At 35.2% G+C, this 26,397-nt stretch overlaps 5 protein-coding genes across 6 annotated transcripts; 3 read left to right on the top strand and 2 right to left on the bottom strand.

Annotated features, from left to right (window-relative positions):
• Nucleotides 1–1,013: 1,013 nt before the first annotated feature.
• Nucleotides 1,014–2,037, bottom strand: LOC18586060 (LOB domain-containing protein 14-like). The gene is made up of 2 exons (XM_007009207.3): nt 1,686–2,037; nt 1,014–1,583 (listed from the first exon to the last, which is right to left on the bottom strand). Exons 1-2 carry the CDS (start codon nt 1,962–1,964, stop codon nt 1,179–1,181), a joined length of 684 nt encoding a protein of 227 aa, XP_007009269.1. The 5' UTR covers nt 1,965–2,037; the 3' UTR covers nt 1,014–1,178.
• A 4,023-nt stretch (nt 2,038–6,060) lies between these two features.
• Nucleotides 6,061–8,730, top strand: RCA (rubisco activase). Of its 2 annotated transcripts, none has more exons than XM_007009206.3 (7): nt 6,061–6,222; nt 6,654–6,979; nt 7,100–7,205; nt 7,299–7,384; nt 7,485–7,957; nt 8,049–8,330; nt 8,467–8,730. In XM_007009206.3, the coding sequence occupies exons 1-7, from the start codon at nt 6,178–6,180 to the stop codon at nt 8,577–8,579; spliced, it is 1,431 nt and encodes a 476-aa protein (XP_007009268.1). In that variant the 5' UTR covers nt 6,061–6,177; the 3' UTR covers nt 8,580–8,730. The 2 variants fall into 2 exon arrangements, with proteins under 2 accessions (XP_007009268.1, XP_007009267.1); XM_007009205.3 differs by having other exon boundaries at nt 8,049–8,365.
• Nucleotides 8,731–13,720: 4,990 nt separating this feature from the next.
• On the top strand, nt 13,721–16,356 carry LOC18586058 (L-type lectin-domain containing receptor kinase S.4-like). Its single transcript, XM_018128568.2, has one exon. The coding sequence runs from the start codon at nt 13,756–13,758 to the stop codon at nt 16,024–16,026; it is 2,271 nt and encodes a 756-aa protein (XP_017984057.2). The 5' UTR covers nt 13,721–13,755; the 3' UTR covers nt 16,027–16,356.
• A 1,910-nt stretch (nt 16,357–18,266) lies between these two features.
• Nucleotides 18,267–21,971, bottom strand: LOC18586057 (uncharacterized). The gene is made up of 5 exons (XM_007009203.3): nt 21,833–21,971; nt 19,741–21,544; nt 18,987–19,188; nt 18,714–18,904; nt 18,267–18,630 (listed from the first exon to the last, which is right to left on the bottom strand). The coding sequence occupies exons 2-5, from the start codon at nt 21,524–21,526 to the stop codon at nt 18,560–18,562; spliced, it is 2,250 nt and encodes a 749-aa protein (XP_007009265.3). The 5' UTR covers nt 21,527–21,544; nt 21,833–21,971; the 3' UTR covers nt 18,267–18,559.
• Nucleotides 21,972–23,989: 2,018 nt separating this feature from the next.
• Nucleotides 23,990–25,213, top strand: LOC18586056 (thaumatin-like protein). Its single transcript, XM_007009202.3, has 2 exons — nt 23,990–24,196; nt 24,308–25,213. The coding sequence occupies exons 1-2, from the start codon at nt 24,124–24,126 to the stop codon at nt 24,979–24,981; spliced, it is 747 nt and encodes a 248-aa protein (XP_007009264.1). The 5' UTR covers nt 23,990–24,123; the 3' UTR covers nt 24,982–25,213.
• The last annotated feature ends 1,184 nt before the right edge of the window (nt 25,214–26,397 follow it).

The following is a 26,397-nucleotide window of genomic DNA, read 5'->3' as shown; positions in this document are numbered from 1 at the left end:
TCTCACTAAAAGGAAAGTCCTTTTCCCCTAACAGCACATTTTGTGTATTCATCCGTGGATCTTTCGCTTCCTCTTACTTAATAGGCCTATATTCTCTTGATGGTTTCAATCATTTCTTCTTTTCACCTTTTCCAATACACAAGCCCAACTGGAAAGCCTGATCAAACTTGACTCAAATCTGTGATATCATGAATATATTGGTTTCATAAGCCCAAAGTCTCTTGATGGCTACTGATCTAATCCATGTAAGAGCATCCCAGCAAATCCAGAAACAGAACCAAGTTATTTCTTCCAATGTGACAGATTGTTTACCTTGGATTCCTTGTAAGTTCATGCATCTTCAGTTTGGACAAATTTTAGTAAACGAATCACTAAAACTTGTTTTTACACTGAGTTTGTTTTTAGAACAAAGACAGAATTGAAGGGAACAAGAACAGTTCATAATTCTAAATCGGTTCTACCTGACCACTTCTTGACAAGATTTTGTATAATCTGTTGCCTCCCAGTTGCTAAGAATGCAGAACTATATCATGGATTTGTTGAGGAGCTAGTTCTAGAGTTCTAGTTTCTACCCTTGTCTTCTCATACTTTCCCTTCCCTGTAAGAACCCTTTTGTTTAATAGAATTAACAAAAGTTATCCTTCAATGGCTTTTGTCTGCTCTGCTTCTGACTGATTAAGTTGCCAGTAGTTTTATGACAAGTTAAGTTGGACGAAGGAGAAAATTAACATTAGGGTATTATCTAAAGCTCCTCTAGATATCAATAAACAAAGACTTCCTTTCCATTCTTTGTTTATAACTTGTGTGCCTGCAACAGACATGGGCTTTGACTTTGGCATGATCACCTCCCTGTTTTGTGACATCCTTAATAGCAAGTTCTTGCTTCATCTTTACTTAATAAATTATCATATTTGGTTGCTTTACATTCAAAATTGCTATAAGAAAAAGAAGAGTTCATGTTTTTTTATGTGCATGATTTGCTAAGTATAAACATGAAATACATTATAACACAAGGTGCTTATTTCAAAAATTCAAATTAGAACAAACATAAACATTCGTCATAAGAATCATGGTAATCTAACATAAATTACATCATGCCTGGTACAAAACTTATCCCTTGTGGAGCCACTGTACTTGTCTCAAACGATCAATTCCAAGCTATGAAAGCTGGAAAGTTACTACCAGCTTGGACCTTCCCAGTTTGTAGTGGTACCACTGCTTCCCATGCATGGATAATCTATGAGAATTCCTGATTCCACGCCTTCCAAGTTTATTTCTGGAGGGTTTTGGTAGAAGTTACAGAGAAAGTTCTGGTCTTCCCATTCGTATGAAGGAGGTAGTGGTTCACACAACTGAGCATCGAGTATTTGATTTCCAGTTAAAAGTCCTGGATGGTTAGTGGGCAGTGCAGCTTGTTCATCTTGGTAATAGACTGTGCTGATTGTTTCATGCAGGGAAGCAAACTGTATCTTACCATCCGGGTAAGTAGCTGCTTGAGTATTTCCACAGCTGGGAACCTGATCAGCAGCATGATTGGCCATTTGGTTGATGAGAATTTCTATCTCCTCTTGTAGGTTGGCAACCTGCACGGTGATGAATTCAGTGAACAACATTGCATGAATATTAGCATGGTTTTTTACAGGTATTGATCAAGAGAAAAGTTGCAGTAGCAGCAACATCGAAACCTGTTGTTGAAGTGCAAAGATATGAGCAACACAACCGTATATCGGGTCCCGCATCCGTGCCAGTGCTTCATAAGATATAGTGACAGCAGCATCACTTCGATTATGCATCGGTAGGTGTAACAGTAGCTTGGAAACATTGCTAGCACCAAACACCTTGTGCACTGCCGCAAAGTGACTTGCAGCCTCATCGTAACAAAAGTAAGGTGCAAAAACGCATTCGCTCGTGCACTTTCTCCTCAGGAATTTGCAAGCTCCACATGAAGAGCCAAGCCCTGTCATTTTCCCAAGCTTTTTCTTGCTAATTTATCTGTGTCAATGATGTATTTTTCTGTAGTACTAAAAGGGTTAGAGCTGGTTTGTTCAGGAACAAAGAAGTCTTTAAGATTTGGCTCTTTTATACAACCATCACCTTTTAAAAGGCTTGGAGAAGTAGGTTTTTGTTAAGCCCAAGGGGATATCATCACTTTACCTGAATGCTTGTTCTTTTGGGTCTCCTTTGTGGCCTACATTGTCATTCTCATATATGGAAAGTTTTCCTAATTTATGTCTTGAAAGGGCCTTTTTATGCATCACAAATAAGGCTACTTTAATGGAAGACTCAATCATCATCATGATTGATTGGGCTCTAAAAAATTTAGAGGATAATTGAATGATATAATGTAAAGTATTCTTAATGAAGAATGTCATCATGTAGACAAGTACAATAGAATCCTATTTATCTCTCCCTTTACATGGCAGTTGTGAAATTAAAGAAGTTGTAGAAGGGTCACTGACCTTTGGAGCTTAGAATATGTCAACATAATCCTTTTCTTAATCTTTGTATGACAGATACCAAAAGATTCAGAAGACAAAATCTTTGGTGATGATTCTGAAAATGAGTAGCATATGGTCTGAACTACAGAACTTGGTTGATTCTCAATGATTTTTGTATGTTTTTGCTATTCCATGGGATCTTCTAGATGAAAGTAATTAATAATCTTTCTAGTTTCTTAATCTCTAATGCAAATATTCAAATAAAAAAAGTTTCTTAATCTCTACTGTGCTAAAGTAGGCTATGCTCATTCAAATCTTGAAATCAGTGTTCTTTTTCTCTTTGGGAGCCAACTGCAACTCAAACCACCCCATATCATTTTATGCATATAGTTTGGTAGTGTCAACATTCTCCATATGAACAATTACGTTCTATTAATCCGGATTAAGTACCACTGATTCAATATCTTTTTAGACTTAAATTACGTGATTTTAAAAAAATATAAAAAATCATAAAAATTATAAGCGGAATTTACGCAATAATCTTTTGATCTGTACTCAGCAAATGGGAACTGCCTCCATTACTAGATTAGTCCAAGGTTTCGTGAAGAACTACATGATGAATTTATGGAAAATTATTAATTACTTTAACCTTTCAGTCAAAATCAAGTTCCATAAGCTGGTGCATTACGGCTCAAAGAAAAGATTGATCCTTTTAGCTAATGAGAACAAAATTATATTGCTTTACATGCATAAATTCCTAGCTTAGGGATTGGATATACTAGAGAGCACGACTCACGACAGCTATTTGTCTGGATTTGTTTACTTCCCAATAATTATAATTCTTTATCCAAGTTGGTTTTGGGTTCCTTCTCCATTATTATGCTTATTTTATTCTTACATTTAATCAGGTTTGGCTGTTGGCCACTTAATAATGGTCGGTAGTCACACGTTTCTCATCAGACTCATCTCAATGGCCAAGTTAGAAACTCAGCTAATTTATATTTATAAGTACCTTGTTAAGTATGTATATATACACGACCGACATAGATTCGATGAACATAAATATAAAAGCCCAATCTTCTAAATATATAAAAAAAATTTATAACCTTTTTAAAACACATATTCGGATCCGACTCCCATCCTAAGATCAGTAACATAACATTGCACGTGTCAGCCACAGTTGGTAAGTGTTTTAAGTACTTATGCTTGTTATCTCTTTATCTTTATGATTCAAGGCTCTAGAAGTGAAAGAGGGGAATGTTCAAAAAGTGTGAGAGAAAGATAGGGAGACAAGGATGCTGTTTTGCAGTGACATGAACCTACTTTCTGTCATGTCATGGTAACTGTTTAACTTCTTTGTTTTGCAATGAAATCTATGCATGAGAAGGGTGAGAGATAGGTGTTGTGGGATGGTGGATGGGGAGGTTAGCTTTTCGGCTTTCGAGTTTAACGATGATAGTGTCTTTCTTTATCATGGATCAATTATCAACTCCTTTCTTTCCATTTGGAAGGGGCTATGGCCTGCTCTAGCTCTTGCCATACTTACCTCTATATGCCTTTGCATGTATCACATTCCCAACTGTAGTTTTGACAGAAACAAGGCTAAAAGCAATAGATTATCGGTAAGAATGCATCTTACCTCCAATTAGTACTCTTTTCTGCCAAATTTTAGCTGTCGGCGACTCAGTTTATAACTTATTAGTATATATTTTATTTTTATAATATAATAATTTCAAAGACAGACATTACACGTCTCATTAAATTAATCTTTTTTTTAAAAAAAAATAAAAAGTAATTCGTGATACATAGATTGAAGTTGTTAGCTTTACATCATAACTTTGTGAAGCTAACAGAAGAGTACTATTAGTTCTGGAGAGTACCTTGATTAATAGTGCATGCATCATGTCAAGTGTTTTAAAAAAATAAATAAAATATTTTAATTTCACATCGAACTAATAAAAAAATTTTGAAAGATTTATAAGTATGAACGTTATATATTTCATCTAGTTAATATTTTAAAGAAAATAATATCCGGTGACACATATCGAAATTGCAATAGAAGAGTACCATTTGTTGCAGGATCATCATGAACTAAATTGGCCTAGATTTCATTCATAAGCAAAAAAGTATACATCTGAACCCCACTCTAAATTTAATGTTTGAAGTTTCTTATTAATCTGTTATTAGGACACAGCAAAGGGGGAGGGTTCCACAAACTATGATGACTGATGGCTACTGTCTGTTTCTCAAGTGCTGCATGTTTGCTGCAATTGGGGAATAAGTGGACCAATGTGGGGAAAACTTGACTGTATAAGACTATGTCTTTGCCTACTTGCTGATAGGCTACTTGCAATTGTTTCAGTTTCAAACACTTCCCAATTTCTGTTAAAATTATTTGTTTAATCTGCTCTTTTCTCCTAGTATCAATATTAGCTGATCTAATGAGCTTAAACCCAAACTCTGTTAACTATCGACATCTCAAATCAATTATGTAATTCGAAGATATTTTTGATGTGTATACTTAACCCAATATCTCAATCATAATATCAATTAAAACTTATTATGTAATGAATTTATAATATTGCAATTAGCATCAGAGTTTTGACTCTAATCTACAAAGATAGTAAAACCAGGGTGTTTTCCATCAATTTTTCTTCTTTTTTTCCCTAGTTTTTTCCCCTCTCCATAACCCACTCCTCCATTGAAATGGTTTTGATTTGTGGCCCTGAATGAGGCCACGTTGTTGGGCTGACATGTCCAAGTCATGAACTGTCAAATTATGGGCTCTATGGTTAAGACCTCATTGCCACAAATTTTCCCCTCACCTTTTGCCTTTGCTTTCTCTGTCTTTTCCTTTTGGGGTCCTGCAAAAAATTCTCAGTCTTTCATATTTGCATAAGGGTTTTAGCCTTTTAGCCTAAATACAAGGAGAAACTCATTCAACTTTTGAAACAAAATTCCTACCAATCAATGTTTTGTCTCTTCTTTTTCCCCTCCTTTTTTACCCACATTTTTCTAAACCTTAAAAAATGTGCTAATTTCACACTATTTTAGTGTTCATATTTAATTATGGACAAATATCAAAAACCCAAAGCAATTGGAGAATGAAAATCAGAAAAATTAGACCAAAAAAATTTGCCATTTCTTATTCTTTTAAATTCTATCCACTAGTTCTTTAGATATTTTTAGAAGTTCATATAGCTTTCACAATCTGAAGCCCTTTCTAAATTGGGACCCCAATGGCCCATCCCAAGAAGCATACCAACCTCTAATAGTGACAACAAGAATTGACACAAATAATGGAATTAAATTGAAATCACAAACAGTTTCTTCACCTCATCTCTCCCCTTATCTCTTAGCCAAAGAAAAAAAATGAGGAAAAAATAATAAAGGGGGAAAAAAAAACAAGAACAAAAAACCTTGTGTGGTAATAATAAGAAGAAGAGAAATATTTAGTGGCAAAGAAACAACCTTAAAGGGTAACCTCAAGGATCCATGTAGAGTCTGGAAATTGCAAGCAATCTACATCTGCCACGTGGCTGCATGTTCAATCTTGATTGTGTGGCTTCCAACAAATGGAAAAAACATCCTTAATTTTTGTACACACAAAATTATCATTATAAGTTTTGCCCCATGCTCACTTTCGATCGTCAAAGGCCACACACTCCCTCCATTGAGCCATTCCCCAAACTGCTCTCCTCCCCCTCCACTCCCTACTCTCGTTACAGTTCAACCCTCCATGGCAGCTGCCGTCTCCACCATTGGTGCAGTCAACCGAGCACCGGTATACTCTTGTTTTTGCTTAGCTTACTTTATTGTTTAAAGGGTCACGTTGATTTTCATTGACCATACTTACATTTCTTTTTATATCTAGATTCGATTCTTTTAAATATATGTGGGTCTGCACATGCGTGTAAATTAATATATTACGACATGAGAAAGTTTTAAAACATGCCAGAATTGTTTTTTTAATATGATAAAACATGCAAGAATTTGTCACTGTGTAAGTAAAAGCATGCAAGTTTTTGATTGTGTATAGTTTTAGGAAGTAAAACTGTATGAAGTTTCGTGGAACTTAAACTAACTTAGATAAGGTTTTTCATCTAATGAATTGAGTCTAAACTTGGTCATTTAAGAATGAGATATGAATTGGCAAATTGGATTAGAGGATGTTCAGTCATGGTTTAAAGAGGAGTATGTTATGTTTTCGTGCAGTTGAGCTTGAATGGCTCTGGTGCTGGAGCTGCAGTTCCAAGCTCAGCTTTCTTGGGGAGCAGCTTGAAGAAAGTGAGCTCAAGATTCAGCAACAGCAAGCTTCCATCAGTGAGCTTCAAGGTTGTTGCATCAACAGAAAGCACCGATGAAGAAAAGCAGACCGACAAGGACAAATGGAGAGGCCTTGCTTATGATGAATCTGATGACCAACAAGACATTACCAGAGGGAAAGGTATGGTGGACTCCCTGTTCCAGGCCCCCATGAACGATGGAACTCACTATGCCGTCATGAGTTCCTATGAATACCTCAGCCAAGGGCTTCGCACGTAAGTATATTTATATATATAAAAAGAAAAATTCAAAGAAATTATTTTTATGCTTGCTTGACTTTTGAATGAAATTTAGTTGTTGTTTTATTCATGAGTTTGGGATTTTACATAATTTAGATACAACTTGGACAACAACGTGGATGGTTTCTACATTGCCCCTGCCTTCATGGACAAGCTTGTTGTTCACATCTCCAAGAACTTCATGACCCTCCCTAACATTAAGGTACAAAGTTAAAAATTTCACTTAAGAACCTTCAATTTTTGGGTGCTAAGTTAAGTTCTTGTGTTGAATAATTTGTACAATTTCCTTTTACAGGTTCCTCTCATCTTGGGTATCTGGGGAGGCAAAGGTCAAGGAAAATCTTTCCAATGTGAGCTCGTCTTTGCCAAGATGGGAATCAAGTGAGTTCATGATTTCCTAAAACAGATTGATGTTAACAAACATGCCTAAATAGTTGAACATGTTAGAAAGAAGCTGATGATTTCTGATGATGAATTTCAGCCCAATTATGATGAGTGCTGGAGAATTGGAAAGTGGAAACGCAGGAGAGCCCGCCAAGTTGATCAGGCAAAGGTACCGTGAGGCAGCTGATATCATCAGGAAGGGGAAAATGTGCTGCCTCTTCATCAACGATCTTGATGCAGGAGCTGGTCGTCTTGGAGGAACCACCCAATACACCGTCAACAACCAAATGGTGAATGCTACCCTCATGAACATTGCTGATAACCCCACAAATGTGCAGCTCCCTGGTATGTACAACAAGGAAGAGAATCCTCGTGTCCCCATCATCGTCACCGGCAACGATTTCTCAACATTGTATGCTCCTCTCATCCGTGATGGTCGTATGGAGAAGTTCTACTGGGCACCTACCAGGGATGACAGAATTGGTGTCTGCAAAGGTATCTTCAGGACTGACAATGTTCCAGATGATGACATTGTCAAGCTCGTTGACACCTTCCCTGGCCAATCCATTGGTAAAGTCTCACTTCCAACCAGTTTCCTATCAAATTTCCCAGCTGTTTTCTACCAGAAATGAACATTAACAGTATGCTTTGCAATTTGCAGACTTCTTCGGTGCCCTGAGGGCCAGAGTTTACGATGACGAAGTGAGGAAGTGGGTCAGTGAGGTTGGAGTTGACACCGTCGGCAAGAAACTGGTGAACTCAAGGGAAGGACCTCCAACTTTCGAGCAACCCAAGATGACCATCGAGAAGCTCCTGGAGTACGGAAACATGCTTGTTGCAGAGCAAGAGAATGTGAAGAGAGTCCAATTGGCTGACAAGTACTTGAGCGAGGCTGCTCTTGGAGACGCCAATGAGGATTCTATCAAGAGAGGAACTTTCTACGGTTAGACCCCTTTATCCTAGAGGCCTTGATGGGAGGTTTGCATCTAAATTTGCACGCCGAGTAATGTTATCTTGTATTCAAAAAAGAAGTATTCACCAGCTCTTCGCTCTTTTCTCTATTGTTGGTGGTGTTGCAGGCAAAGCAGCCCAGCAAATTGGTGTTCCAGTTCCTGAAGGTTGTACTGATCCAGGTGCGGATAACTTTGACCCCACTGCTAGAAGTGATGACGGAAGTTGTACTTACAAATGATAGGCCTTGTCTATATATTGGGTAGAAAGAAAGAAAAACCCTTTTCTTTAAGTGATCATGTGAGATATTCCATAGTATTGTTTCCTTTTGTTTTAAGTGGATTTGTATCCTCTATTTTTGTGCTAGGAATCTACACTTTGTTAAATCTTTAGATGTTTGCTCTTGCTTTGTTTCCAATCATTTTTATGTTATTCTCCTGCATCTTTGGAGTATCCATACAAAAAGGGTATCTTTGATTCCAGGGAATGAACTAGTCATTTCCTCACTGTTCCTAAGCTTCCTCTAAGAAACTGTTTGATTCATGGAATGATCATTTTTCCCCTAATTTTCTTCCACCGTCGGAGGTGGCAGAGGACCACGTCAGCAATTGCAAAAAGTTTTATATATGTAATATTTGTTTATCTATGCTTTGATATATTTGGATAAATGTTTTGACAATTCCAAAATTTGAAAATCGAATTCGAAAAATTCTTTTGCAACTTACAAATACAACAAGAATGTTGATGTAAATGAAAATTATATCAGTTCCTCGCATCTTTCTACAAATATTTTTACCCTTTTTTCTTTTTTTTTTTTATTGATTTTGGTTTTAAAATTTTCTATTGTTTTCTTTGTTTAGTAAAACAAAAAGTCAAGTGGGCTGTGGTTGGCCCATTTAGAAATCAAAGAAATTAAAACTTCCATTCATCATTGAAGCCCACTTGAGTCGTACACATTAGCTGGGCTCAAACCCAAAACAGCATTTGTCCTTAATTGCAACAAAAGTTAATAGAATTACAAATTGGAAACTAATTAAAACAAGGACAAAATTGAACAGTTCTTAAAGTTATAAGTTTATTTGAATTTGTGAATGCAATAATATTTTTATGAGATAACTTTATTTGAAGGCTTTGGAGTAGTTGTTGATTTCCACATGTAGATAACAATCTGCCCATAAAGAGTCTTAAACATTATAATTAGGAGAGAAAACTTACTATTATGAATTAATTAACAATCCCGAGTTTGATTAAAAAATAATATTGCGTTTATAATCAATAATTGGTATCTTGTTTCTTTATTAGAGAAAAGACAATCCATTTATATCTCTTAATAACATTTTGAGGACTAATTTTAAAATATAATTTGACATATAATCAAAGCCTTGACAAAAGGTTTCAACTCGGAAATCCACTACCATAAAAGGGATCAACAGCCCACACCTTTGAAATTAAAAAGAAATTGCAATCTCAGTTTAATTAATTAATTGAAAACAAGATTAATTAGCATAATTTGTCCTTTCTTTAATTACATCAAAAAGAGAAAAGGTATAGTATTTAAAAAAGTTTCTGAATTATTTAAAGAAATTCAAATAAACTTCATTCTTGTATTACGTTCAATTAAGTCAATATCTTATACTTTTATTTTGAGTTAATTAAATACTTATAATTAAGGATTAATTAATTATTTTTAGTTAAACCGTCACTTATCATTTTATGTCTCATGATATTGACATGATATATTAATATGTCATGGTGGATGATGATGTAACAAACTAATGTGATATGACATAATCACATGAAATTTTATAATTTTTACATCAACGTTATGTTAATGTCACCAAGATATAAAAATACCATGTGATATTTTATTAAAAATAATTAGTCAATCATTAATTATAATGATTTATTCGACTTGAAATAAAAAAGAAAAAGCTTGATAGAACGTAAAAAAAAAATAAAGATTTATTTATATTTGTTTGAATAATTCAATTTTTTTAAAAAATATTATATAAAAAATTACATAAAATATATGAAAAAAAAAAAACAATGGCCAAACTATTAGAAATGTTTGGGTAGCTAGAAAACCATTTGGTACCCATTTTAGATCATTAATTATTTCTAAAAAAAAACATTTAGATTTGATAAAGTACTACTATTTGGCTTTCAAACAAGACCAAGATTGGAGAACCCCAAAGAGAAATAGAATTCAAACAAGGAATCCATGGAATTAAATATATATATCAACAAATAAACATTTATTTTTCTTTTCTTCTTTGTAGTGTAGTTTGTCAATGAACATAAACTTTATATATTAAAAAATAAAAAAGAAAATAAAGGAGAAAAGATTCCATTGTGATACGTTATCTAAGTCAAGTCCTATTCGAAAAGAACTTTTGTAAATTTCTTCTTTCTTTCTAGCAACTTTATTTGGCATGCTTGGAGGGTACGATTACTTAAAGGAGAATGTCGACTCATCCGTTGACTTTTTCTTGATGGAGAATCAGAGGCCAAAACACAAGAGTTTGATTTGCCAATTATCAAAATGCATAGAAAAAAAAAATGCTGAATTCATTACCAAAAATTCAAATTGAAATCTATTGAAAGTATTTTATTGAAAATACTATTGAAATCTTGACTGAACCTTAGAATTAACAATTTCGAAGAAAAGAATCAATGTGAAAATCTAATAATAAAAGCATGACGGCTAAATAATGTCAATTTAAAAAAAAAAAGTGTCGTTTCTTTTTAATATCTTTTCAATTTAATTCTTATATTTTATGATATTTGAATATCAAAAGAATTCGGTTTCATCGTGAAACAGTTCACACGCACAATAATTTTCTATGCTAAAAGAATTCAGAAAAAAAAAAAAGAGGATTGGCAATTTCAAATAATATAATTATTAAATAACATAGTATAAAAAATCCAATTTTTTATGTATATTTGAATCCTATAATACAAAAAGAAAAAACCCAAAAAGTCAATATTTAAGTGATACATAAATTATATATTTGTTGGTTATATGTGCTTTTCATGTAATTATTTTATGGTATTAGTTATTGATCATATCTTATGCCATATTAATATCTCTAACATGAAAAAAATTAAAATAAAAAAAAGGGCAAAGTGATGGTGTACCAAACTCACTGAGCAATTTGTTGTCCAATTTTCTTTTGACTTTCTTTAGGTGCCAAGCCATTGAATTGAGAGCAAGTCCATAGCTAACGTTTGAAGAACTAATTTAGGAATTGCAATCATATATTAATTGAATTTTTGTAATATTAATGTATAAATTATGCAATGTTATTAAAATTAAGAAAAAAATGTTTTTTAATGAAAATAAAATTTTTATTTAAAAGCTGGACAAATCTTATTAGTATTTATAATAAAAAATTTAATGAAAATCATCCGATGGGATTATGATTTATATATATATATATTAAATAAATTTATTAATATTAATAATAAAAAAATTTAAATTAATCGTTTAAAAATATAATAAATAAATCAAACTATTTGTGCGGACCAATAAATAGATGGACGGTTGCAAGAATTACATTGGCTGCTTGGCAAAGAGTCAACCCAAGATTATCTCAGAGTCAACGACAATCAGCACTACTATCAACAGATCCCGTGGCTCACATTTAACAGCATTTAAGATAAAACGTCACAGCTAATCAGCAGATTTTGATGCCCAAACGCCGAGTCGTACCATAAATCTCTCCCTCTCTCCCTCTCCTGGGCGATGATCTTGTACCACACAGAATCATGCAGCTTCATGCTGCTTCCTAACTTTGACCCACATGTCACATGCGTGGTTAATCTGTGGTGGGTAGTTGGTCACTTTCATCGCTCCACCCGATTCAGCAAAGACACGTTTACCACACAAAAAAGAGAAATAATATATTTAATGTTTTTTTAAAAAATTGTTTTTTCTTTTATTTTATTGAAAATTACAAATTTGGTTTTAATTATATGGGAGAGATAGATTAGACTAAATTATTTGTTCAAATTTACAAGGATAGTGAAAAAAAAAAAAGAGAATTCATAAGTGAAACAAAACATTCTTTAATTGCTTTTTATTTGTAAAAAAGTTAAATAAAAATTTTATAAAAATTAAATTTTAAATCATAAAAAATAATCCATAAAAAATTACAATAAATAAATTAAAATATCACTTATTATTTTTTTATTTATATAGTATTAATGTGACATTAAGGTAGATAGTGAAAAATATCAAGTCACTACTATAATATATCAACATGTCATTTCAATATTATATGACATTAAATGATATGTGACGGATGGTTAATGATATATTTAATTTAAAAAAAAATTGATTAAATATAATAAAATAATAAAAAATTATTTAAATTTTCTTAAATAATTTTAAGATCTTTTAAAATATTATGTTGTTATTATATTAAGTAATAAATTACTTTCTAGTCAATTATTGTATAGAATGTAAGAGCAAAAGTGCTTACCCACCATCACAAAAACAAGAAAGACATCACATGGAACAAAATTTTGTTTTGCCACTAAAATGTGTGTTGGGTATTTGACTTTGGTGGGTATTGAGAATATCAGGATCTAAATGTGTCCTAATCTATAGGGCTTATGTACTAAATTATGAGTTTATTTTTAATTGAAGGAGAGGGGATTTGAATTTTACTTTTTTAGATAGAGAATATGCACTCATTAATGAGTCAAATTCTTAGATGCAATTATGAGATACTTTGGTGGTTCACAAAATATTTTTAAATACGATCTAAACCAAGTTTGGACAAAATTTTATTTTTCCCTAAGAAAAGTCAGATTATGTGGTTATAGTTGAAAAATAATAGTGGGTTTATGTTATGATATGTCATTTTCAATCAAGAATGTTGGGCATTTTGTAAAATTATTGTAATGTTTTGTGTTTAAATAATTCTTTGTTGTCAAGCCGACGGTCCAACAGTTGAAGATATACACATATGAATATTTTGAAATTACATATGTAATATTTTATAATAAAATATATATTTTTGCTTTTTATTATCTTTTAACCAAGAAAAAACCATTAAATAATCTAAAATTCCTTTAAATTTAATACATTTGGTTAGTAAAATTAATATAAAACAATCAAAATTTTGGTATTTGGAAAAATCATGTAAAGCAAAATAATTATGAAGTTATAAACTCAATCTAAATGAATTTTATATAAGTAAAATAAAATTTAAGTATAATTTAATAAAAAAAAGGGAAAAATAGGGGGAAAGAATTATGGAAGTAAACACTGGAGACTACTTGTCTTTCCGCCAGGTTGGAACTGGCGGCTGTCTCAGGTGTCTTCTTGGTAAAAAGGAGGTTGTCTTCAATCACTTTTTGTAAATCCCATGTGGGATCAAAACACCCTGAATGCCCTTTAAAGTTCTCCCATGCTCTTAATCTCTCTTTTCCTCTTGTATCTGCTTCAATCTTTCTTCAACCAATCAAATCACAACACATACCAAATACAAAATATGCATAGCCAGAACTACCGTCCAAAAAGTTTACCAGCACATTTCTACATGTATCAGCTTACCATTTTATTTCCTTCAAGTTCTTTTTCAGATTCACAGGGCTCCAAAAATTTAAATCCACATCCTTTTTTCATGGCAAAGAAGTTGGTATTTTTCTGGGTTTTTCTTGTTTGTTCAGACCAAGTTTTTTCTCAACTAGATCAGTTCATTTTCAATGGGTTTCATGAGGCAGGCAACAACATGAGCCTAACTGGTGTTGCAGACATTGGGAGCAAGGGGTTAATTTGTTTAACTAATACTTCTTCTCGTGTAAGTGGCCATGCTTTTTACTCATCTCCGGTTCGGTTCAAGAACTCCAGCAGCAGCAAAGTTTTCTCTTTTTCTACTGCTTTTGCTTTTGCCATGGTTCCTGAGTACCCAAAGCTTGGTGGTCATGGCCTTGCTTTCACTCTTTCTCCATCGAAAGAACTTTCAGGTTTTCCTAGTCAATATCTTGGCTTGCTCAATGCAACTGACAATGGGAATTCAACTAACCATATTTTTGCAGTAGAGTTTGATACCGTGAAAGATTTAGAGTTTGGTGATATAGATGATAACCATGTTGGTATTAATCTCAATAGCATGGTGTCAAATGCTTCAGCTTCTGCTGCATATTTTCTTGAAAACTCGACAAAGCAGGAGTTAAGTCTCAAGAGTGGGAGAATGATCCAGGCTTGGATTGATTATGATTCAGCTAGAAATCGATTAGAGGTGAAGCTTTCTCCTTTTTCTGAGAAACCCAGGTCCTCCATATTGTCCTTTGATGTGGATCTCTCACCAATTCTCCAGGACTCTATGTTTGTGGGGTTTTCTGCTTCAACAGGCTTGCTTGCAAGCTCCCACTATGTCTTGGGCTGGAGTTTTAACATGAGTGGAGAGGCTGAATCTCTGTCTCTACTTTCTCTGCCTTCTCTTCCAAGGCCGAAAGAGAATCACACTGTACTAATTCTATGTGTTACCTTTTCGGCTGTTCTTATAATGATGTCAATAATTTTTATCTCGTTTTACCTTGTTAGAAAATTGAAGAATGCAGACATAATTGAAGCCTGGGAGTTGGACATTGGTCCTCACAGATTCTCTTACCGAGAACTCAAGAAAGCAACAAGGGGTTTCAGAGACAAAGAGCTACTTGGGTTTGGTGGATTTGGCAGAGTTTACAAAGGAACTCTGCCAAGTACAAATACTCAAGTTGCTGTCAAGCGAATTTCTCATGAATCGAAACAAGGCCTGAGAGAATTTGTGTCTGAGATTGCTAGCATTGGCCGTCTTCGCCATAGAAATCTTGTTCAGCTGCTAGGATGGTGTCGGTGTAGAGGTGATCTGTTACTTGTCTATGATTTCATGCCGAACGGTAGCTTGGACAAGTACCTGTTTGATGAGCCTAAACGAGTTCTCAGTTGGGAAGAGAGGTTCAAGATAATCAAAGGTGTAGCTTCAGGTCTTTTATATTTGCATGAAGAATGGGAACAGACTGTAATTCATAGAGACATCAAAGCAGGCAATGTTCTGTTAGATTCTGAGCTAAATGGGAGACTTGGTGACTTTGGTCTTGCCAAGTTATACGAGCATGGCCAAAATCCAAGTACCACCAGGGTGGTTGGTACCTTGGGGTACCTAGCACCTGAACTTACAAGAACTGGCAAACCTACTACAAGTTCAGATGTGTTTGCATTTGGTGCATTTCTTCTTGAAGTGGTATGCGGGAGGAAACCTATTGAGCCGAAGGCATTGCCTGAGGAGCTGATCTTGGTGGACTGGGTGTGGGAAAGATGGCAAAGTGGAGCAGTTCTTGAAGTGGTGGATCCTAAATTGAATGGTGAATTCGATGAGCTAGAGGCTATTGTGGTGATAAAACTTGGATTGATGTGTTCCAATGACGCGCTGGAGGCAAGGCCTACAATTAGGCAAGTAGTGAGATACTTGGCGGGGGAAGTGGCACTGCCCGAGGTGGTGCCATCACCCGGTGGATCTGATAGCAGAAAAGGTAACGGACGTCGTGGTGCTGGGTTTGAAGATTATGTGCATTCATATCCAGATTCATCATATTTCGACAAGGGCAGTGCATGCTCATCAGCCTTTGAAGACAGGGATGTAGACATCGAAGCGACAACACCTCTACCAATCACCGACAGGGGAGATGGCAGATAGCCAGGGTAGAAAGACAACAGTTCTTTGCCTTCCAGAAACTTATTAACTGAATGTCATCTGTAGTCAGGATTGTATGTCATTTGTAAATACTAGGAGATATTGTTTCTTTTTAAGGAAGAAATCCTGTTAATATCTATGCAATGTCTCGAAGGTTTGATCATGGAAGTGAAAATTTTGTAATATCTTTAGATAACAGATTGCAAGTTGGCAGAGTTAATAAAGAGTCTCTTATAATCAATTAGAACTAGCTTTCTTTTGGTTCAGTACACATATCAAACAAACTTCAGAGACACAAATTGGAAATGAAAGTTTGATCAATCCCCATCTTTATTTTAGTCCAAAACAATGTTCTGGAATTGAAATGAACCAAACTTTGCATTGCAGAACTAATTTATTTTAACTTGCCTTACATTTGAGAGCAGCCTGTCATTTGACCCATCCTACAAGTCAAAGACAATAAGAGCAGCACAGACTAAAGTTGTGGGCCTGAATTGCACAACAGTGTGTCTGTTTTCCCTTAAACATTAAAAAAATTGGTGCTTTTCTCTGCACTGAAAGTCCAAAAACCCCCAGGAAATGGCATAGTTATTGTGGTTGTTGATGTGACAATAAGGTTGTATGTTCAAAATTCAGAGTTCCATTTTAGCAACTTGATTGGTATACTTTACCCATCTTTTCTTTAGGACAGATAAAAGTAATCATTAAGCAGTTTGATCATATTTCCTGACAATCAGTGCATACCCACTATTAGATATGGTACTTCAACAGACAGGGCAAGCGGTGTCAAGCAATTACCTCAGACATTCTAGCTTTTTCTTGAGTAGGAATAATGGAAAGGAAAGACTGAGAAGTTGATGCACTGTAATGAATAAACTGCACAAACTCTTTTCTTGTTGGATAGCATTTGCAAATGGATGAAAGAAAGTTAGCATACTATCTACCAAACACAATCTAAAATTAGCAGGTGAATAAGGGACAAGAAGGGATAGCATGGACAAAAAAAGAAAGAAGTCCTGTTTACCAGGAGTCCAGGGCAACTAGAATCTTGCTTGTTCCTGTTTCTGCATGACATTCTCAAGTGAGTGTACCGGAGTTTAAGAGGATCATATGCCATTTAAGAATGTTGAAGGAAAGCATAAGCACAACCAATTTACTGGAGCAGATACCTCAAAATCGACACAATCATACCATTGTAAAAATTAGCCAGAAGGGCACCAAGGACATTACCTGTTACTGTGTTCATGTTAGCTCAAAAGAAATCATGAAAGGCATAATAAGACCCAAAAGAGAGGTGGAATAGCGAACAAGACTTCTTCACAGGCCATCCAATGGTTTTTGTGATGCAAAAATGAGACTTGAATATTCACAGAGAATGAGCTAGTGGTTCAAGTAGTAGCCAACCTTCTAAATATCAAAGAACTGAATGAAAGTCAGATAAGCTTGAGTTTTCAATCATCTTGAGGAATTTCCAATTTTCTTCCTAGTTATCAGGAATAAAGTGACATGATCAACCACTATATACTGTCACCGATCTGCCAAATGAGCACATAACTATCCAAACTTTACAACACAAATTGAAATGAGCATTAACCTTTCCTTTGGAGTTTGATCCTCCAATGATTGCAGATGCTTCTTCAATTAGGGAAGTAAAAATGTGGTCAGAAGAAAGGACAAAAATAATTGGTAAAATTTGGGGTAAAGTAGCCTACCTCACCCTATTTAAAGAAAAAAAAAAAAGATGAAGAAACTGGAAGATTACCAGATCTCTTAAGACCTTATACCTCTAAATTAACATTTGCTCCCTCTGTTTATTGAACCTGACTACAATCTTCTCTTTCTGGGTCTTAACCATACCCACTGCTTCAGAATCATGTGTTTCAGCATCAGCAATACTACAGTTTTTTTCTTGGCCACTAGCAATACTACAGTTTAGTACTTGCTAATGCTTTCAACCTCATCGAAAAACCGGAAAGGAAAGGTAGAAAAATGAATATGATTCAAATGGGGGCAGCTAGAAGGTTCACATCCTTCTTTTCAATACTCAGGCAAAGATCGAACAGTAGGGACAACCTACTTGGATGAACTGCAGTCATGATGATAAAATTATACTGAAATCAAACGCCAAGTAGCTATTACAACGTAATTCCAACATCAGAGGTTAGCAACAATTCATGGTACTAGATCGCAAAGTCCATGATAAGTCACATCAGAGATAAATATCAGCCAAATGGTCAAGCATGTGCTTTAAAATGCCCTTTTTTGGGTTAAAATGAAAGGTCAGGTCTATACTTGAACTTTGTACAATCGTCCAACCCTGAATTGATAAAAATTGCTAACACATTGTCGGATCCTACGTAAGAATCTAATCTTTGTTGATGTTCCTAATATTTTTAAGGATGATGGAGCAATTCCTATGAATATAGTAATTACATTAACTTACACTATTTTTGTCTGGTTGATATCAGTGCAGAAAACACTGGTCACCATCTAAGACTATCTGGATTAGAGATGGTCTTTCTTGAATGGTCTTCTGCTAGCCTACTACATTATCTTCAGCATTTTCCTGCTCTTTCACTCCATTGAAAATCTCATAATCATCAAAACCTGCATGAAAAGATTCAATAGATAAAAAAATAAAGAAAGAAACTTGCTTAGTTAGATTATCATATCGAAGAAACAATAATTACCTGCACCTAACTCCTCAACTTCATCACTTGAAGGACCTAAAAGCATTGTGTTCACAGAAAGTGGATCAAGTGCCGTCCAATCTGAATGAGTATAGTTCTCCAAAAATGCGTCATTTCCCATCACCCAGTCTTCAATGGTTGCATCAAATGACATGGGTTGCATAGAAACCTGTTCCTTGCTTTCACAACCTCTGTAAGAAAATTAATTAGCTAACAATAGGATTTTTTTTTTGCACCAAACACTAAACCATGTATGCGAGAGTTTTCACTTACATTTGTCTTAATTGCAAGTTGCATTGAACAAAGATGAGGTCCCTGAACCGCTGCTGCTCTAAGAAGTTCCTTGTTTCATGCAATTTTTCAAAAGGAATTGAATTCTGCTTAAGCCCAAGAGTACTGCAAGTTTGACTAAGGACATGGATAGCCAAACGAGCCAAATTTGGACAACTTCCTCCATATGTTGACCACCATTCAGCTATAACAAGCAGTATACAAAAGCAAAGATTAGCTACTACTAAGATATTAGGGAAAAGAATATCACAACAGGATATTAAGATGGAAAAGTACACACATTATGCTTTCAACATGGATGTTCTATATGTAACAAAGGTACTTCATACCAGGTAGGTTTAACATATTATCCATTGTCCACACACAAGTAAAACTTTGGAACTCAAGTCATATATAACAATGAAAACAATGCGTACAACAATCCAAATCACCTATGATTAGTCATGGATTTTTTCCTCTGAAAGTTCTTCGATGGCCAAAATTGCCATTCCTTGGCCCAAAAAACATGTCATTCAAACCAAAACATGAAGGAAAACATTTTTATGACTTCATGGTTCTAGTATTTCTGGTCAAGGCACGTAAATTATAACAAAAGAATTTAAGTTGAAATATAGTAGCAAGAAATATTAAAGAATCCATTAAATACTCTTACCAGGAATCATAACTTATGACAAAAGAATTTAAGTTAAAATATAGCAGCCAAAAATAACAAAGAATCTATAACATATACTCTCACCAGGAAGTAAAGTATCTCTAGCTCTAACTGCCATCTTCCTCCCAAAATCTCCAACGGTATTTTTGTATGAGTTTATCTCCTTGCTAATTTTATCCTGGACTTTTACATCAGGAACCAATTTCTCTATACAATCAAGCATCCCTGACAGCATCTCATTAGGCATGTCTCCTTCCATGCTATAAAAGAACTTGGGATTAAGGTAGAAACCAGCACCATGAAGAGGATGATGCCATTGTTGTTCCCACCAGTGATCTATAATATTCCAATAGATCATATACTCATTCCTTTTAACTAATTCTTTTTTAATTGTTTCTTTTGCCCGATACATTCCAGCATAAACATATCCCATTGCAGGCCTCTTCTTGCTCCCAACCATTCTCAGAACTCGAAGGAGAGGATTGGTTAACTGGGTAATCAGAACACTGGAGGACCAAAATGATGGATTACTCACTAAATCCAACATCTCCAGTCCCCCTGGTTTCTTTGAATATGGGCAGTCCATCCACTCCTGTGAAGTAACCATAGCCTGCAAGTTGTTCTTAAGATCAATCATCTGTTTCAATGTTGTAAAGTTTGTAGCTGAGCAAGTGACTGCTGGTTCTACAATATCATTGCCAAGAGTATACCTTCTTACCATATTCAACACAACACTATGGTTATAGACAAATCTCGTAATAGATCTAGCTTGCTCAATTATCACATTTATCCACTCAAGTTTCGCAAAATCTTCAAGTATCAAGTTTATACAATGTGCTGCACAAGGGGTCCAATACAGAGTAGGGAAAGTTTCAGCTAACCTCCTCCCAGCAACAATATATTGTTCTTCAGCATTAGTGATTACTTGTAAGACATGCTTAGATCCAACTTCTTCCACCACTTGCTTAAGTAATTCATACAGAGCATCTGAAGAATTTATTACACTAGAGGCATCCACAGATTTCAAAAACACTGTTCCTTCAGGACAATACACCAGAAAGTTCAGCAAGATTCTACCAGTTTGAGTGTTCCATTGATTAACCAGAATAGAACAACCGGTCCTTACCCATGCTGCTGTTACTTTATCATTATCGCTCTTCACTTCTTCCACTGATTTCTTCAATATCCAACCTTGAAGATCACTACACGAAGGCATTAGCACCCCAGATCCTCCTGAGATAATAGCGTCAACCATTGGCTGGAAATAAACTGAATTAACTGCATCCAAAGGTGCTCCAATATCAAACAAAAATCGCCCTATGGCCACATGTACATGATTGTTTACTCTCTTTGCACCTAACCCAACTGTGTTAACTACAAGAGCATTAGACTCAGCAGCAGAACTTTTACCTTTTCCCCTCTTTCTCCTATCCCCAGAAACATTACTTGTTCCTTCTCGATTAACTAACAAACTTGAACTAGGCTGAAGTGTATCTGGTCCTTCAATCATAAGCAGTCCAGTATTAGTGTCAACCTGATTATCATACGTATCTATCTCACTAGAAACCTGATTAGCATTACTCATCTCCTCTGCAATCTTTTGCTTTTTCCTCTTCTTCACTTCAACCCCATCCAAACTTTCTCGCATTAGAAGACGAACGTCAGATGGAACATGGAAACAAGTAGAAGCATTACCCTTTTGACCGGCCAAATGTTCCTTAATCCTATGAATCCCACCACCTCTAAATATTTTGCCACAATATATGCACTTCAATTGCACCCTTTCACCATTCCTAAACATCTGACAATGTTTCCATGCTGGGTCATGTTTCTGTGATGTTATTGGTATTGGTTCTAAATTTGATGCCATTTTCTCACCACTCACAACCTTAAAACAAACAAAAGAAAAAACCCAGAATTCTTAAGTCTTCTATCATAACAGCATCAACAAAAACAAGAACAAAAACATTGTAATAAACATGTTTATATTAAACTCATCAAAAACAAACGAAGAATTAGAACAGTTGCATTTGACAGAATTATTATCATAACTGAAATAACTAACATGAATTGAAATTGAAATAAACAACATCAAACTATATAATAAACATGTTAACATTAAACAAACCAATAATTAAAATAAAATTAAATTAAAAAGAAAAGAAAAAGAGCTTACTTGTAATTCTGTTGAATTGGATTTTCAGAGGGAGCGGTAATTGAAAGAGAACCGAGTTAAGGGAGTTGGTGAAGGAATAAAAAACCGAGGGTTAAGGAAACCGGATGGACCGGTTAGGGTACGGGATAAGCCGGTTGGTTTATCTAATAATAGTTCGAGTTTTACCGGGTCATCAGGTCATTTATAATTGAGCCGGTTTTACAAAACCAGAAACCGGGTCTTCCGGTCACATTCTCTTAATAGCCCGAGTCGGTTACAATGATCAATAAAAGCATCCCGCTAAACCGGCCGGTGGCCGGATTTTTCCTTTCTGGCTTGAACCGGCAAGTTTCTTATGGTTCGTGACCGGTAATGTCGTTTTTTTGGGTTTCTTTTGATAAAAAAAGGCTTTTTGATTTGCTGTTTAATTTCCATCATTTTCTCAGGAATCTAACAGAGGGTTAAGGTGTTGGAAATGGGTAAGATTTAAAATTAGGGTTCTGTTCCAAAAATAAGCACTATCCATGAACTAAATTTAGAAAGTTAATTAAGTTAATTTTTTTATTAAAATTTTCTTTTTGCTGGTTTATTTATTGCAAATTCCTGTTATATCAATTAAAAGTGGTGCATTATTTTAGGCACACATCATTATCTAAAGAGATTTTATTAAGGAACTAACAATTTTCTTCCAAGGTTATTGCTTCTAATACTAAATCTTGCCTATGATAAAGTCTTTTCTTTTTTGCTTTAAAGAATCAGTTTTGAAGAGACTATGTTGTAGTGATGGTGTGTCTGCATTAAGGGTATTTGTTTATATATATTTTTTACCCCATGACTACTGGAATGTTGGAAGTGATGTGTTGCCAAGTTTCAACTAAGAAGACAAAGAAAATGTGGGGGATCCAACAACTGGTTGAATCTTCTCTTTTGAAGGTTATGCAAAGTGCAGAAATTGCCTGTTTTGAGTTTATGTCATATATATATCAGGTTTCTGGCAGGGTAAAAGATGGGTTCCTACTCCAAAGTCCACTGACTCTGTAGAAAGATCAACTGTGACTACTATTTTATCAGAATTATTGGAAGAAAGCTTCACATTTCTTCCCAAGCCAATTTGATTTGTATGACAAAATTTCCTATGTTGAGAATGAATGAGAGTGCTTTTGCCTTGCAGCATTGGTGTTGTCAGCTTAGACATCTCTCTTCCTTTTATGCTAGGGTCTTTCTCTGGCTTTCATAATCTTTTTTCTAATACCTAAAGGACTGATGTTAGCAGGTTAGCTATTCTTTACTCCAATCCCTTCTTTCACTTTTGCTTTTCCTAATATATAGGTTACAGTTTTGACATTCATTCTCAAGGGATTTCATTTTCTTTAGTTATTTTATTGCCACCCAAACAAAACTTAAGTGACCCAATTTTTGAGAGCTTCGAGGATTGCTGAAAGTGAATACAGCTTGCACCATTGAAAATGCTGCGCTAAAACAGGAAATTTACTCATTTGCTACTTTTCTTTTTCAAACTAGGTTTATGACCCCATTAAAGTTTCTTTTGTAACAGGAAAATTGGGGACACAAATGAAAGAATCTTATGCTAAAAAAGCAAACAATAATGTGGGAAGCACATGATTGGGTCCTTTGAAATAAAATTCTAACTTTATCTTTTTGAAAAAATTATGATGCACATATACAGCACTATCTCCTGTTGGAAAAGATTATGATATAATACTTATCTATATTAAAAGAAATTAAAATTTTCTTGTTTTAGTTGATTAAAGATACGTGTATTCATTATTAAGTTGAATATTCAGATGTGACAGTGAAAAGAATATAATAATTAGTACCTTTACCTTGTAATTATATCTGTCATATCTCATGACTGTGCTTGGATTTGCATAAGTTTCAAGCTCTTGTGAGGATTGTGAAACTGATATTCAGGACAGTATTAGGTGCTACACTTTTTTCTTTGGGTAAAGGGAATTGCTTGGGGCAAAAGCTCTCTGAATTCTGATATATAATTCGGTGCTTAAAATCTTTAACTAATACTTGATATATTTTAAAATTAAGTTTAAGCTTAATCTGTTTCTTCTGATGGTATTAAGAACAAAGTGTAGCAAAGTAATACAAGCCAAAGATAACGGGAGAAAACAGAGTACATAAAACCAAGAAAGTAACCATTTCTTTATGGGTTAGCAAACCGTATTTACACTTGCGGTTACACAAAGTTAAAATCCTTCATAGTGGAGAGAAAAAGGGAGACCATTCTCACAATATACTCTAGCAAGCAACAAGCAGTTCCATCATCAATTTCCAAACAAATGCCAACCCCTTCGATTCTCTTCTGCTTCTTCTTCTATTTCTTCTGCATTTTCATCTCCTTCTCCCTGACAGGTATCGAGTTCTGCCACATTGTTCTTCTACATGTACTTGCTTTAGTCACTAGTCTAAAGCTTTGTCTTGCTTGAGGAACTGAACTATTTACATTGTGATCTTTTCTTGCAGATGGCACCCAACTCATACTAGTAAACAACTGTCAAGAAAGCATATGGCCTGGAATCCTCGGCAGTGCAGGCCATGAAACTCCCAGAGAGGGAGGTTTCCATCTCTCCTGTGGTGAACAGACAGTCCTGGAATTACCTGAACGATGGTCAGGTAGAATCTGGCCAAGACAAGGCTGCTGTTTTGACCAAACCGGCAAAGGTTCATGTCAGACTGGAGACTGTGCAGGGCTTTTAGAATGCAAAGGCACTGGAGGCAAACCACCGGCAACTCTTGTTGAAATGACACTTGGTGGTCCAACATCTCCCTTACATTATTACGATGTGAGTTTGGTCGATGGATTCAATGTTCCTGTCTCAATGGTGCCCATAGGTGGTGGCGTTGGATGTGGGGTCGCCGCTTGTGAGGCTGATCTGAATGTCTGTTGCCCTGCTGCCTTGGTTGTGAAGAAAGAAGGGAAGGTGGTGGGGTGCAAGAGTGCATGTTTGGCTGCAAAAACAGATAGGTATTGCTGCACTGGAGAGTTTGCCAATCCCAAAAGTTGCGCACCTACGGTTTTTGCTAATCTGTTTAAGGCCATTTGCCCCAGGGCGTATAGCTATGCTTATGATGATTCTTCAAGTCTTAAGACTTGCAGGGCTCCTCGCTATGTCATTACATTCTGCCCTCCTAATTGATGGAATTGGATATACTTACTGTAACTGTTGCTGAGCACTGGCTTTCTGTTGTGGTTGCTTCGAGTTTATTTTTTATTCTGTCATGAGTAACTGTATGTCTGTAGTTCAAGTTGATAAGAAATCTAGATTAGTTCAAGTTGGCAAGCTTTCAATTGTTTTGTTTTGTTAATATTGTGGCTTTATTGTAAGTTCTTGTACTGATTTCACGGTAGATGCTCATTTTCTGTGATTATTTTCATGTTTTCATCTTTTGAGTGTTCTCTTTTTGCTTCATTGGCTGAAGTTGAATCTTTACCTGTCCCATACTTGTCCTTGATAACTTAACTAGAATCATAATCTTCCCTAAAAAACCATCAAATTACAAAGTCATTAACATAGAACCTGGTGTTATGTGATTTTAACAGGTTTTTCTATTTTCTCTGAGAAAAATATCCACCAAATTAAGTTCAGAAAAATCTTGTTGAAATCAGTGTACAACTTCTTTTAATGGAAAAAATAAGTTGAAACTGCAAGCTGAGGGATTCTTCATTGATATCAGAGCATCTACATATAAACAAGTAATCCAGACTTGAATTCTGCAGTTGTAACTTGGATATGGGTTTGGCAATGGTCATTCCCCCATCTTGATTGGTGGGTTTTTTGCATTCTTCCTTACTGAATTCTGAACAGGAAACCTGCTTACTGCTTAGTTGGTTATGATCCCATGACAAGAGAATAGAATAAGCACTAGAAAATGTCATAATTTGATTAGGTAGATGGAGAAACTAAAGTCAGAACCACAAGGTTCCCAATAACCCAACTTGCTTCTTTAAACAGCCAATAATAATGTATGATCAAAAACAGAATTTTGGGTTGTTTTGTTCTGAACAAAGAGAATTAAAATTCAAAATCTCAGAACTTTATTTAATCAAATTGCCGTATTTATATAGCCAAAAACAATGGCCAACAACAAATGAATGACAGTGATTACCATCTTAAACTAGCAAGTCAAACAAAAAGGAAAGCTCCAAAATTGCCAGGGAGGAATTTTAAAGAAGACCAATGCCAGATTCCCATAGCTTTTAACTCAGCAGAAGCAATGTTCCTGTAATTTGCTTATATATAAACCTGACTTCAGAAACCATGCTTATATAAACCTGACTTCAGAAACCATGCTTAGGATCTAAAAATGGATCTGAAAGTTGAAAATGGATGTATTCAAGAAGATAAGGGGTTGGGCCGGGGGAAGTCTTTGCCTGTGAAGAGTGTCCAGGAAATAGTGAGGAATGATTCTCAGTCATTTCCAGAACGATACATTCAAGAACACAAGGACAGGCCATAGTTTCTGAGACCTTACCTGCCTCACTTGAAATTCCAATCATAGATTTCTCCTTGCTAGCCAAAGGAGATGGAGATGAAAGAAGGAAGCTAGACCTT

The sequence above is a fragment of the Theobroma cacao genome, chromosome 10 (assembly GCF_053813885.1).
Source record: "Theobroma cacao isolate CCN51 chromosome 10, ASM5381388v1, whole genome shotgun sequence".
Taxonomy (NCBI): domain Eukaryota; kingdom Viridiplantae; phylum Streptophyta; class Magnoliopsida; order Malvales; family Malvaceae; genus Theobroma; species Theobroma cacao.
This window is presented reverse-complemented; position numbering and strand designations above follow the sequence as displayed.

Coding starts and splice junctions, on each gene's coding strand:
- LOC18586060 (XM_007009207.3), bottom strand. CDS start 1,964: ATGACAGGGCTTGGCTCTTCATGTGGAGCTTGCAAATTCCTGAGGAGA. Junction 1,584..1,685: donor TCTTTGCACTTCAACAACAG/GTTTCGATGTTG, acceptor ATCACCGTGCAG/GTTGCCAACCTACAAGAGGA.
- RCA (XM_007009206.3), top strand. CDS start 6,178: ATGGCAGCTGCCGTCTCCACCATTGGTGCAGTCAACCGAGCACCG. Junction 7,385..7,484: donor TTTGCCAAGATGGGAATCAA/GTGAGTTCATGA, acceptor GATGAATTTCAG/CCCAATTATGATGAGTGCTG. Junction 8,331..8,466: donor CAAGAGAGGAACTTTCTACG/GTTAGACCCCTT, acceptor GTGGTGTTGCAG/GCAAAGCAGCCCAGCAAATT.
- LOC18586058 (XM_018128568.2), top strand. CDS start 13,756: ATGCTCTTAATCTCTCTTTTCCTCTTGTATCTGCTTCAATCTTTCTTC.
- LOC18586057 (XM_007009203.3), bottom strand. CDS start 21,526: ATGGCATCAAATTTAGAACCAATACCAATAACATCACAGAAACATGAC. Junction 18,905..18,986: donor AACTTGCAATTAAGACAAAT/GTAAGTGAAAAC, acceptor ATTTTCTTACAG/AGGTTGTGAAAGCAAGGAAC. Junction 18,631..18,713: donor AGTTGAGGAGTTAGGTGCAG/GTAATTATTGTT, acceptor CTTTTCATGCAG/GTTTTGATGATTATGAGATT.
- LOC18586056 (XM_007009202.3), top strand. CDS start 24,124: ATGCCAACCCCTTCGATTCTCTTCTGCTTCTTCTTCTATTTCTTCTGC. Junction 24,197..24,307: donor CATCTCCTTCTCCCTGACAG/GTATCGAGTTCT, acceptor CTTTTCTTGCAG/ATGGCACCCAACTCATACTA.